Here is a 13,334-nt window from a genome sequence, read left to right as displayed (position 1 = left end):
ATACATACATACATACATACATAATGAATAAATAAATAAATTCGAAGCTTCAAACTATTTTGCTTAGTCCTCTACTTCTTCTATGGTTTATTAGCGGTTGGCAAACCAGTTTTGGTCCATAGGAATGCAGAGTGCGTTGTACAAGGCTACAAGGCTACCTGTAAATCATAGATAATCTACCAGATAATCTACCAGAACACTGCTACCACAGGCAGTCCATACCATTAACAATGCCAGAGCTACTCTTACGAAAATTAACCATGGTTTTACTACAAATAAAACCTAAAAACCATGGTTACTATAGTTAAACTATGGTAACCATAAATTAACCATGGATTTGCTACACTAACCATAGTTCACAGTTTGTTTGTAGTAAAACTGTGATTATACAAATGATAATCAATACACCTAAAAACCATGGTTACAGTCATGGTATTGCCGGCCCGAGACTCGAACCCACAACCTTAGGGTTAAGAGTCAAACTCTCTAGCCATTAGGTCATGATTTCAATTTAGCAGTTTTTTTTGAATTCGGTTGGAGAATGTTCTCTTTATGGTATAGGGACCAAAGATACACAAAAAGTCTTGATTTACTTATTTATTGGGCGTCAACAAGCTCTGCATAAAAATATTTGTAATCGGATTCAACCATTCCAGATTGGTCTCAGGCATTGCAAAGCATTGCAGTTTATTAATATGCAGTGTTATGCACCAGCAAATTAAGTTAAGGAAGAGAAAAAAAAATCAACTGGTATGAAGTACAACACACAGTCTCTAAAGTACCTCATCATGTTTATGGGAAACAGGAATACTAAGGCTGGAGCTAACAAAACTAACTGTGATAGAGCTATGGGGAGCCAAGGCTGTGGTCAGATTAATGACAATGGCAGCAGACTTGTTGACTTCGGCTTGGACAACAACTAAGTGGTCAGATGCACCATCAACAAAAGAAATCAGCTGATGGTAACCCGATTGACCACATCCTGATCAATGGAAAGTGCCTTCCAAAATGACAGAGAGTGTCGAGATGCAGATGTCAGCAGTGACCCTGTGAAAAGTAGCCTACTATCAAACTCAAACTTCACAAGGTGTTAGATGAAAGTCAGCGACATAAACCCAGATGTTACCAAGATCAAATGTCCTCAAACCAACAGGGAACTTTGTACTGGAATTGAGTAACCATTTTAGTGTCTAAAGGACCTTTCACACTGAGTGTGATTAATTGATGTGAATTAACGATGATGTTCTTGAATAAAAATGTTTAAATAAAAATGTTATCCAATCATTATTGATGGTCTCCTGAACATTAGCAGGATGATCAGAAGCTGTTACTGGTTGCCACTGATGTCACTGGACAAGGGTGCCAAATCCTGCCTTGGAGTTGAGACAGTAGGTCCCTCCTGATGGGAATCTCCCACGGGGTTTGCTCCACCAGGGAAGTCAACTCTGTGAACCATGTCTGGGATGGCCAGAAAGGGGCCACCAATAGGAGTCTGAGTGAGCATGGGATCCCCAAACTGTGCGAGGTGGGGGATGCTCAGGCTTGTCACTACTCCCAGAGGGCTCCTTCCTGAGTGTAGAGCATTCTCTGGGCTTAGTGGCGGGAGTGGTAGGTTCACAAGCCCTCCTAGGTATGAAAATCTTAAGGGCAGTTGATTGAGTCTTACTGTAGCTCTGCAGAATTGTCAACCACTGAACCAACTGCTACTCCAAAAAGACCTGATTGGGAGATAGGGGCATCCATTGGGAAAACCTTCTCCTTCTCATGAGTCTCGGTGAGATTTAGCCAAAGGAGGCATTCGGTAGCCACCACGCCCCTCATTTTGTGTCCAATCGCACATGCAGTATGCTTAGTCACACACGATACCAAGTCAGTAGCTTTGCGGAGCTCCTAAACTGCCTCCGGGGTAAGGCCCGGAATAAAAAACAAGACTTCCAGGACTGAGCAGAGAAGTGTGTGGCCAGTGTGTCCTCAATCGCTGAAATGCTAGCATAGCTGTGCTCCACAGAACCAACAAGATTGATGATGTCAGAGGCCACTGCATTAGTGAGACAAGCAGAAAAACTGCTGCTTACAGGATCTCATGATGAAGATCACTGAAAAATTGCAACTTTCTCCAAACGGCATAAATTAAGGCCGCTCAGGAAATGCTCATCACGCTTTGAGGACTGAGGTTTAAGTGGTTAATCAGGACATTTAATGCTGAGCTTCTGTGTGGCACAAGTTAGGACCTCCTAGCCACCAGGCAGGAGAGCGTTAGCTGAAGCAGGACATGAATAATAATGAACAAATTCCATGGGTGATACCATGGGCAAGGGTGCTCGGGTGAGACAGAGAGAAAGGGAGAAGGCTGGCTGCTCACTCTCTCTAGCCTTCATTTCAATATCCGATCCCCAAGCCATAGATTCATGAGGAGCCTCTGCAGCCTCAGAAACAGAGTGGAAGGGGAAAGCAGATTAATTCTTTTCGAAGAAAGCAAGCCTTGCATTGAGAGTTTTAAGCTCAAAATCTTGCAAAAATTTGCAGCGAGAAGTATCATAAATAGCCTCACGCATTCACACACTTACTGTGAGGGTCGTCACTTGTGATTAAGCAAGAGCATGATGGCTGACAACAAAGATCCATGTACTTCACCACGAGGAGAACAAGCAAGTTCCACTTGATGTGGTCTCTAAAGTATAAAAACAGGTAGGGCCTATTCAAAGGAAAAACTCAGAGAAGCCTAACTAGAATGGACCAGACAAACCTCTTCTGAAGTAAGAGAATCTGAGGGGCTGATGGCATGCTCACTGGCTCCACATCCAAAACATAAAGGCTTTTGTAAAGAAACAAATGAAATATTTAGTTCAACCATAATTAATGTTTTGCAAACAAATATTTATAACAAATGACCATCACATAATCTCTTTTCTGGGCTAAATTCAACTCTAAAACATTTTATTCATGGCCAAACCTTTTCATTCAAATCATTAAATTCTTCAACTGAATGGGAAAATTTACTTAATGGTTTACAATTTACAAATAAATCTGTTCTGTTAATGTGTTATGAATACAGTTCATTGACTGAATCGCAAAAACAACAGAGCAGGGAACAGAGTCTTACAATAAGACTCATCCACGCTCTCCTAAAACGCCTCGTTTAAACACGCCCCCACATGTCTACATCACGATATGGGAAAATTTGCATAACGCCGCCCAAATGTTCACGCAAAGAAAGCAGGCGTAACTTTATTGTTGCTGCCACCGCAGCCGCCATGTTGTGGAGACGCTGTGTGTTTTGTTGTGAAAGCTATGCTACTTTGTTTGGCCTTCTAAAAGAGGACACAACTAGAAATCAGTGGTTAAGTTGTATTTACAACACTGTTCCAGAACAGTTCAACCCAAATATTCAGATGTGTGCAGTGCAGTTTATAGAGGACTGTTTCCTGAACCTGGGAGTAGACCACAATGCCGGCTGTTCTGACTCACAGTCTGTAAATATGTTAACATATTTAAAGGATTTGCCACTGATGATTCAATTCAAACGTGAGTTGTGAGCAGTGTAGAGTAGCACTTGTTGTTTGTCATTTCTCCAATCACAAATACAGACATGGTCTTATGTTTATGTGGTGCAGTGCAACGCAACACGTAAAAACACAGTATAAGTCATTATAATCCGTAATTATGCCCCCACTGGATGCAATAAATGCCTCATATATAATGGGTTTTAATATTTGTGTCTTGTCGCACTGGGTGTTCTGACTGGTACACGGCATAACAGTATGGTAAGGGGCGTAACATTTCTGTCACATGCTTGAGGTATTTGGCCAATCACAATGCACTGGAAAGCTGGCCAATCAGTGTACACCTCGCTTTTCAGAACGATGAGCCTTGTAAAAATCAACGCTTTTCAGAAAGGTGGGGCATAGAGGAGAAACAATAATGTACAGTATGTGGAAAATAATGTGGTTTTTGAACCTTAAACCACATAAACACATTTCATTACACCAAATACACAAAATAATGTTCTTTTTAGCAACATCATATGAGCCCTTTAAAACAGCAGCATCCCACTCAGCCCAGTGGAAAATGCAGAAATTTAATTTAAACCATATAAACATATTTTGATTGAACTTACAGACTGACTGATGTGGAATCTTGTGCATCCCCCGCAGTATAGTAGAATAAAGATCTTGTGGCTCATTGGTGGCTCCTATTATTGTGACCTTTGTGCAGAAAACAATCACAACACATCAGTTGGAAAAGTAAACTGTCTTGAATTTTGGATTGCTGATCAAACCAGTAAACCTCAAAAGAATTTTGCTACACATGTGAACACAAGCTGAATAGTACCTAGCAGTTGAAGTCAGTATTAAGGCCATCCCATAAGCTCATGAGCTGAGCCTTCATCATGGCGGTTGCCTCATGGTCTGAACTTGAGCAACTCCTCAATAAAAAATAAATAAATAAATCTAAGACATGAAGATGATAGTACTTACTTCAAAATGACAAATATACAGAAACAGATGTTGATTCACTTATTCAATTGTACATTAAGTCTTTACTATTTACACTGTCCTGCATTTTAAACCTCATCTTTTGCATTTCATGCATTTCAATGCCCAGTAAAACTTGAATTGAAAAAAAAAAATGAATTGCTCAAACATAATGGAAAAGTAATGTAAATCAAGAGAACTAATAAATGATTGAAAGAAACAACATAAAGAAAGTAAAAAAAGGAAACAATATTTCCTCATTCACTAAAACCTGAAATTAAATAAATTAAATGATTCATCAAAAGGATCACTTACCAGAAATATAATTTAAAAAGGCAGCTTCCCTTTAATCAGTTGGTTTATTTAGTTTACAGACATATACGACACAATCACTCTGCAGTCCCTCTCTATAGTGATGGATGCCACAAAGCTTCACCATAGTTGTATTAGGTTTTAAGTAGTCTAAAGTCCAATTCCAGTTATGTGATTATGACTTTTAGGCATACTTGACATTTAAGATCTGTAACGCAATTTTAGTCATAATTTACACTGAAGATAAATACAATAATTTAGGATTTTTTGGTTAGGTCATTAGACTGTGTATGAAGCACATATTGCGGATTTGAAACACCCTAAACTAAAATATTTAAATTGGATCAACGCAAAATGGCATGGCAAGGATGCAAATAACTATGCATATACTGTAAATACTCTTGCACATCTCTCAAATTACCAATACCAGTAAAGAAATCCAAATTCAGATAAATACAATAGGCTTCTTGAAACACTTCTTTGTAACTAGTTCTTAAACTATCAAAGTTTTGTAAGCATGTTCCTTTGAACTGAATGCAGCAATGTCACAATTTAGACTTGTCCTGCCCCTGTTTTATTAACTGATTGAATAGCAAAAGCACCAGAATTTGTCTAGATATATAAATTTTTATAAATGAGTTTCCCTTTTGCAAATCATGATATATTAATATGCCACAAAGGTCAAGGTCAAGGACATGGTGCATGTATACATCAAGGACATGGGTTCATGTTAAAACAGGAGCATCACATTCAGCCTAGTATTACATCATGCATAAATGCTTCCTGAAATAAAGCAGATTTGGACTTCTTCATCTTCTCCAATGCCTTCTGCAAGTCTTCCTGCCTGATGGGACGGATGAAGTCTTCATCCGGACTGTAATGGGATTAAGGGGAATTAATAAGGAAATTAATAAGGGAGGTAAATGTCAGTTTCATACTGACTGAAAAAAAGTATTACACTAGACAGTATGAAAAGTTGAAAATGGAGCTTAAAACTTCAAATAAAGATATAAACATATATCAAATTCTGTCCTGTCTCCTATATTGTTGGAAAGTGTACCTTTGTTGATGCACAAAGTCACGCACACAAAGCAGAGCAGCATCTCGACACATCTCTCTGAGGTCACTTCCTGAGAACCCGTCGGTCTGTTTTGCAATTTTTGCAAAGTCCACAGCACACTCCACCTTCAGAAAAGAAAAAGTGACCCTTTCAGCACTCGCAAATTTCAATTATCTGACAGTCCAATTTATAAAATACTTACATTCTCATTTTTCAAGATCAGTTTCAATATGTCATTCCTCTGCTTGACATTCTAAATACACACACAACAAATTATCATGAACTGTATAAGAAGCATTATAAGAAGCACTACACTAATAATTAATAATAAAAATGAGCATACCATATATATATATAACATATTTTGAGCTAATTTCAGGAGGCTTACAGGTTGATTGACGTGGAATCTTGTGGGCATCCTTCGGAGTATAGCAGAATCAAGATCTTATGGCCGATTGGTGGCTCCCATTATTATGACCTTTGTGCAGAAAACAATCACAACACATCAGAAAAGTAAACTGACTTGCATTTTGGATTGCTGATCAAACCAGTAAACCTCTCAAGAATTGTTCTACAAATGCAAATATATGCTGATTGTACCTGGCAGTTGACGTCAGTATCCAGTCCGTCCCATAAGCTCATGAACTGAGCCTTCATCATAGCGGTGGCCTCATGATCTGAACTTGAGCGACTCCTCAAAAAGGAATCTAAGACATATAGAGGAAAGTTAATTCAAAATGACAAAAATAAAGAATATTACACTAACTGACATATTATGTGACTTTAAAGGAGAAAAAGTAACTGATTTAGATTCAGAAGTCCCAGGTTCCAGTGAAGCTGGATTACTTGCATACTGTAGTTATTAGAGAAACGCAAAGCATAAAAATGTAAATATGCAATTACCAATCTCATCGATGAAGATAATAGAGGGCTGTAGCTTGATGGCCAGTGAAAAGACAGCTGCAGCTAGTTTCTGGGATTCCCCGTACCATTTGTCCGTGAGAGTGGAAGGCTGCAGGTTAATGAAGCGGAATCCAGCCTCTTTGGCAGTAGCTTTGGCTATGAGAGTTTTCCCACAGCCTGGAGGCCCATACAGCAACACACCTGAGAAGATGACAAGCAAACCACCTCAGAATAATGTGTGGAGTCCAGTTTAGAAGCACTTGGAAATATTTCCATCCTAGTACCTACCTTTGGGTGGCTGAAGAAGCCTGGATCCTTGAAACAGATGTCTCTTCTGGATCGGAAGTATAACGGTGTCTTTCAGTTCAGTTATGACTTCATCCAGACCTGCAATGTCATGCCATGTAATCTGTGCACACACATAAATGATTCATGTAACTTGCTTCTCATAAAATAGACTATGATAGAGACAACTAACTACTGGTAGATAAAGTAAGCTGTTGACTTCATTCCCTACCTGCATAGTCAATGGATCCACAAGATGAGGTGCAATGCTCATCTCATATTCAGAAAGCTTAATTTTCTTCACTCCAATCTCCTGCATGAGTTTTTCTGCCTGTGAAGGGATAATAACATGTTGCTGATACGCCTATAATATTATCCATACATATGATATTAAAACATTTCAGGGCTTGTTAAAACTTTTCTTTAAGATATAATGATCTCAGTCGACATGAAAAGGGACTATAATCATGAAGAACAATTTCCAGCTATTAGAATTAGAACTTAGAACTAAGCTAAGTATAATAAGAAATGGTGTAGTATATCTAAACAAACTGATGGAACTCTCACCAAATCCACCAACACTGTTACAAATATGGGTATCATATTTTGACCCATCTCTCAATTCTGAATTATTATGACTGTATTCTTCCATCTTTATCTCATTCTTACATAAAATTGAAGATTCCTTGAAAAATCCTTGTCTTCTTTACTATATCTCTTTGTGTAACTATATTACATTTCCAGAACTATCTACCCTTTTCACAAGACTGTGATGACGTTTTTCAACGGTCACCAGAATCGTAAATCATCCAAAGTTTTTTATGTTGTAATTTTTTTTTAAATGTATATACATTTATAACACTATACTTTGTATTATATTACCTTTTGCATCAAATTACAAAAAAATTAGTTAATGCTAATGTGAGGGTGTTTCTAATACAGCGGCTGTGGGAGAGAAGGACAATTTGACATCGTTCCCTCTACTGACTGCCGTTATCAGTCCCCCCCCCCACCACTTTTTTTTTTAAGTAGTGAAAACACTATTGTGGAGTTTTTCTTTTGCTATTTAAGCAAATGGGAACACAAAAAAATTGTGGTAGTCTCCCATTCACTGATATAGACGTTTACCCATCTATGACGACTTCCGGTGCTGAGAAACCCAGAAATGTGAAAAAGGTCCATTAGTTTTTCTTTTTTTTCTTCTTCTTTTTTTTTTTTTTTTTAATTTACATGTCTTTTCAGTCCTGAAAAAATTACACAAAAATTCAGTGATAATTAAATTTGGACATTTTCAATTTCTGAACCCTCTAAATTGCAAAACTGCAGAAATTAAACTGTATACCTGTTTTTGTGCTTTAGCTTTCTGTTTTCTTGTTGGATCAATAGCATCAGCCATCCACTTTATTGTAAGGCAGAAGATCAGACCTAATGGCTGTATAATACCGTCAACAGGAATCTCTTTCAACTGCATCTTCTCATAGTCTTCTGCAAAATAAATAAATAAATAAAATAAATAAATGACCCATATTATGATAAGAAATCTTTCTTATCATAATAATTTAATAATGAACCAGCACAGTTTGCTTTCATTTTTCACTGGAGATTGATATTACCGTACTGAACTGAGATGTGCTTATTCATGTTAATCCTGAAAGTCGTGAATTCAATTTGAAGTGAAATTAGTGGACAATAAATAAATTGCCTCTAGTTAATTAAATAATTGACAAATTAACAAATTTAGTCAGGTATGTCTTATTTAAATATGTGACAAGAGCATCAGGAGAAGAATGTTTAATGCTTATAGTTCTCGCACAGGTGCAACAGGAGACCACGGGGAATGTTGATGGAACAAGGGACCAATGTGTAGCAAGAGACCAAGGAGTATCAGGGTAACACAGCAAAGCAGAAGACCTCTGGGAATCAAAAAGCCATGGGAGAGCAGGAGACCACAGTGGAGCCAGTTTTCATGGGTATTTTAATGACCTCTAAATAAAAAAATGCCCCTAAATAAAAAAAAAAAAGTGAAAGTGACGTGACATACAGCCAAGTATGGTGAGCCATACTCGGAATTTGTGCTCTGCTTTTAACCCATCCAAAGTGCACACACACAACAGTGAACACACACCCGGAGCAGTGGGCAGCCATTTATGCTGTGGCACTCAGGGAGCAGTTGGGGGTTTGGTGCCTTGCTCAAGGGCACCTCAGTCGTGATATTGAAGGTGGAGAGAGCGCTGTACATTCACTCCCCCCACCTACAATTCCTGCCGGCATGAGACTCGAACTCACAACCCTTGGATTCCAAATCCAACACTCTAACGTTAAGCCACGACTTCCCCCAAATAACATACAGCCAAGTATGGTGAAAGTTTGTTGGAATTTGTTCTGTATTCGTGCTCTGCATTTAACCCATCCAAAGTGCACACACACACACCGTGAACACACACCCGGAGCAGTGGGCAGCCATTTATGCTGCGGTGCCCAGGGAGTAGTTGGGGGTTCGGTGCCTTGCTCAAGGGCACCTCAGTCATGGTATTGCCACATGACTTCCCCTATAAGCATTTATACCTTTATAAGCATATTAATAAAAAAACAACAACAACCAACCAACCAAACAAACAAAACAAACAAACAAAAAAAAGCACATCACATACACACAGGAAAATCTGGTTGTCAAACCATGCAGTCCACAAAATGAGCAAGCATTACATTTCCAGACTCCTACTTTGAATATACAAACTGCGAAATGTTCCATGATGCAGGAGGAAATGACATTAAAGAATATATAGACTCCCTGACTCTGCGCACAGTGTGTTATCACTTTTGTAACTGTCAATAGTAATTTACTCAAATAACACTAAAAGGCTGAACATGTTTACAATGATTTTGCTGACTGAGTAGTAGTGAGTAGTTGATGCTTTAAGAGGGTCTGAAGGCCTTTTTATATTTATTTGAACTTAGGCCAAAGACAGGTTATATACAAGCGGCAATCTTCCGGTCTCTCTCTTGAAACCAACATGGAAGTGACTTAAACTGCAATTCATCGACTGGCCGCTAGAGACTAGCTCTAAAAGGGAGTCGATCCCATAGACCCCCCCCCCATGTTAAAATGCACAACTTTAAAGCAGAAAAAAAATATGTTTACAGCCTGGTACAAAAAGTTTTGTTCTATATAGCTAATTTTTATTTTTATAACTCATCCTTTTAAAGCCTTAAAGTTCGGCATTATTAAGAGCGTGGCCATTTGAGTGACAGGTGGATTGCCACTGCTGTCACCACCGTCGAGCTTGGTGGGTGTGGTTTCAGCAACCAGCTCCACCCACGTCCTGCCTCTTTGCCCATTTTCAATTATCCAGGAGTGACGCGCTTCCAAAATGGTGACGACCACTTTAGGCTTCAAAAATGCTCTTTAGAAACCTATGGGTGACATCACAGACACAACGTCCATGTTTTTTTTAAAGGTCAATCGTTATATATGAATTTTTGTATGGCCTTTATTGTGGAATTCAACATCAGAGAGTCCTGACACTTTGTGCGTGACATCATTCTGATGTGACATTGATCTCTGGAAACATTAATACCATCTAGTCAGATGGCATTAGGAAATATGCTTTATTAAGTTATAAAGTTTGCAGGCTGTGTTTTTTTTTTGTTGTTGTTGTTGTTTTGTAAAATATTTATTTATTCAGGGTGTTTTCACACTTGAGTCCTCTTTAAAAAAAAAAAAAAAAAAAACGAACCCATACCCCTTTAAGTGAAAAAGGACCCAGTTTTCTTTACCTTTAAACTGTCCCTATCTCTGAAAGAGAACTCAAAATAAGTTTCATAAAAAAATAAAATAAAATAAAATGAAATAAATAAATAAACAACAATTTGAACAAAAAGCTGAAAAAAGACTCAAAGTTTACTACTGCCATACTTAAAAGTATACCTTTATATACTAGAAAGTGGGCCAATTTAGTCCCAAGGAGTACTGAAATAGTACATTTACAAGTAGTACACTATACTTACTACATAAAGTATACCTAAAATATACTTGAACTTTACTTAAGTATACTTAATAAAATAATCTTGAAGTATATTTCTTTTTGGTAAGGGTTGTCATGGTTTAGATTTTGTTATTCATTACACTTAAGCACTTTGCAGAGGGATTGTGCTGTAAAGTCATTTAATGGGATCAACGCAATGGATACGGACGCAACAAGCATCATCATGTCATAAAAGGTGCTATATGGCAGCATCAGTAATAACTGACGAGTAGTTGGGTCAAGTATCATTTTTAACGGCGCAACTGTCAAATATTTAGATGTGTGTAGATTGTGATTTAGTTCCCATTTATGCCACAACTACAGGCTGAACTCATCAGCTATGTTCACATCTTCTTAATCACAACCTTACAAACAAATATAGGCTACTGCATCCTACTTAACATAAAGAAAAAAGAAAGCAAAGTAAATCATATTTTCATATGTATTTCCAAATATATATTACAATATATATAAATATATTTCCTCGTTCACCAATACAAACTGAAACTCTTAAAAAAAGAGGTCACTTACCAGAAATGAGTGGTTTTGTTTTGGCAATGCTTCCCTTTAACTGTTTTGCGATGAGACCCAGTCACACCCTCCTCAGCTAATGAGACTTTTGAAATAGATATAGAATAGCCTATACGCTTTCTGTTTAAATGATGCAAATAAGAAAATCTACTTGTTGTAAAGTCAAAGAAACTGATAACTACGTAAATAAAATATGTATTTAATGCTGCCCATGCTATGTTCTATTTAAACTGTGAACTTTTCTAAAGATACAGTATGAATAGCACAGTGGCAAACCATTTGGCCTTATTTGCATTATTATGCATGCAGCATGAAAGACTTACGACTGGTGGATCCGCACTACTTTTCTCTGTAGGAAGAATTGTCATTGCTTCCTGTCATCAGATGTGGAGTGTATAAAGATGTTAACTGTAATAAAAAGATGACTGATATATAACAGAAAGACAGCAGTCTATTTTTTTACATTTTTTTTTTTTTCAAATGTAGACTGAGAATAAAATTCAATGCATTCTACACAACATAACATAGCCTAGCAATTAAACCAGCTTAACCGAAAATAAAATAAAAGAATAAAATAAAATGAAATAAAACAAAATAAAATACAATAAATTAAAATACATAAAAAAGTTGCGTGGTTTCAAGTTTTCATTTTATGTATATATTTCATTTTATGCTATATTTTAATACTCTTCTGATAGGCTACCCACTCAAATCTGATATTGTCTAGATGAATTGGGAATCAGATCATGTTTCTCTCTAACCTTCGTCACCCACTCTGAGCACCACTACCCTCTCCTGGCAAAGATGAGTTGTCATTGTATAACAATAAAGATACATAGTAGTTATTCAACGGCAAATGGGATACGCTTAAAAATATAGCAGACCATGAAGAAGGAATGGCTTATTAATTAATTCCATACTAATAAATCATAAATAACTTATAATTTAGGTATAAATTAGCTCATACACAAAGCACCAAACATATAAAAAATACACTAAAAAATCTTCTTGTTCCTTTAAACAAGATCTCCTAAATAATGTTACAAATAAAGACAAAAAAATAATAAATAAATAAAACAAAAATCCAGTTGTACTGGAAAAGCACAGGAGAACGTATTGTAATATCTACAAATTTTCATTCTATTCTGACAGATGGCGCTGTACAATAAAGATTTGCCAAACGCAGCTAGAACTTTCCACCTCTGTGCCGTCCTTGGAGGCTAAATACGCATTTGAGCAAATGGTACAGAACACGCATATTGCATTAATACATGGTTAAATAAATTTGCGTAATCGTTGGCGCAATTTATTTATGTCATTACTTTATAATTACCAAATGATGTGCTTGCGCCTTTATGCAGTAACTTACTTTTCTGCTTGCGTAAGCATTTCAGCAATTTCCTGCCTTCTATTGCAGGGTAGTAGAGGCATTTGTGAGGGGGGTAACGTTAACTACAAGCATTCTGATATTTCCCCCCGTATACAGTAGTGTTTTAAATATATACATTCCAGGTTGTTCTTTTAAATCACCATGGGTCAGACCAATAAATAATTCTTTCAAAAAATAAACGAGTATGCTGCTCTGTAATACCTACATACTGACTTGAAATCTGATATAAAATATTGGATACTTCCCTCATTTCTGTACACACGTGACCCTGGAACGAAAAGTAGTTCGTTTGTGCTCTGACTGTATTCTTCCGCTTGCTGTACCTAAAAAAATAAAATAATGTATTTTTTATT

At 37.2% G+C, this 13,334-nt stretch overlaps 1 protein-coding gene and 1 long non-coding RNA gene across 2 annotated transcripts; both read right to left on the bottom strand.

Moving 5' to 3' along the window:
* Nucleotides 1-4,006: 4,006 nt before the first annotated feature.
* Nucleotides 4,007-6,003, bottom strand: LOC122146983. Its single transcript, XR_006161331.1, has 3 exons — nt 5,848-6,003; nt 4,333-5,661; nt 4,007-4,205 (listed from the first exon to the last, which is right to left on the bottom strand). It is a non-coding gene; the product is annotated as an uncharacterized LOC122146983 (long non-coding RNA).
* Nucleotides 6,004-6,047: 44 nt separating this feature from the next.
* LOC109101444 (outer mitochondrial transmembrane helix translocase-like) lies at nt 6,048-8,521 on the bottom strand. Its single transcript, XM_042767444.1, has 7 exons — nt 8,378-8,521; nt 7,268-7,366; nt 7,039-7,159; nt 6,751-6,951; nt 6,448-6,554; nt 6,236-6,325; nt 6,048-6,100 (listed from the first exon to the last, which is right to left on the bottom strand). Exons 1-6 carry the CDS (start codon nt 8,504-8,506, stop codon nt 6,293-6,295), a joined length of 690 nt encoding a protein of 229 aa, XP_042623378.1. The 5' UTR covers nt 8,507-8,521; the 3' UTR covers nt 6,048-6,100; nt 6,236-6,292.
* Nucleotides 8,522-13,334: the final 4,813 nt, after the last annotated feature.

The sequence above is a fragment of the Cyprinus carpio genome, chromosome A12 (assembly GCF_018340385.1).
Source record: "Cyprinus carpio isolate SPL01 chromosome A12, ASM1834038v1, whole genome shotgun sequence".
NCBI lineage: Eukaryota > Metazoa > Chordata > Actinopteri > Cypriniformes > Cyprinidae > Cyprinus > Cyprinus carpio.
Note: the sequence above shows the minus strand (reverse complement) of the source record. Positions and strands in the feature narration are given on the sequence as shown.

What these genes read in the sequence shown, in the direction of transcription:
- LOC109101444 (XM_042767444.1), bottom strand. Translation starts at nt 8,506, where the DNA reads ATGCAGTTGAAAGAGATTCCTGTTGACGGTATTATACAGCCATTAGGT. An exon ending in GCTTCTTCAGCCACCCAAAG is followed by an intron (nt 6,952 to 7,038) that starts GTAGGTACTAGG and finishes TCATCTTCTCAG; the next exon opens with GTGTGTTGCTGTATGGGCCT. An exon ending in ATACTGACGTCAACTGCCAG is followed by an intron (nt 6,326 to 6,447) that starts GTACAATCAGCA and finishes TTCTGCACAAAG; the next exon opens with GTCATAATAATGGGAGCCAC.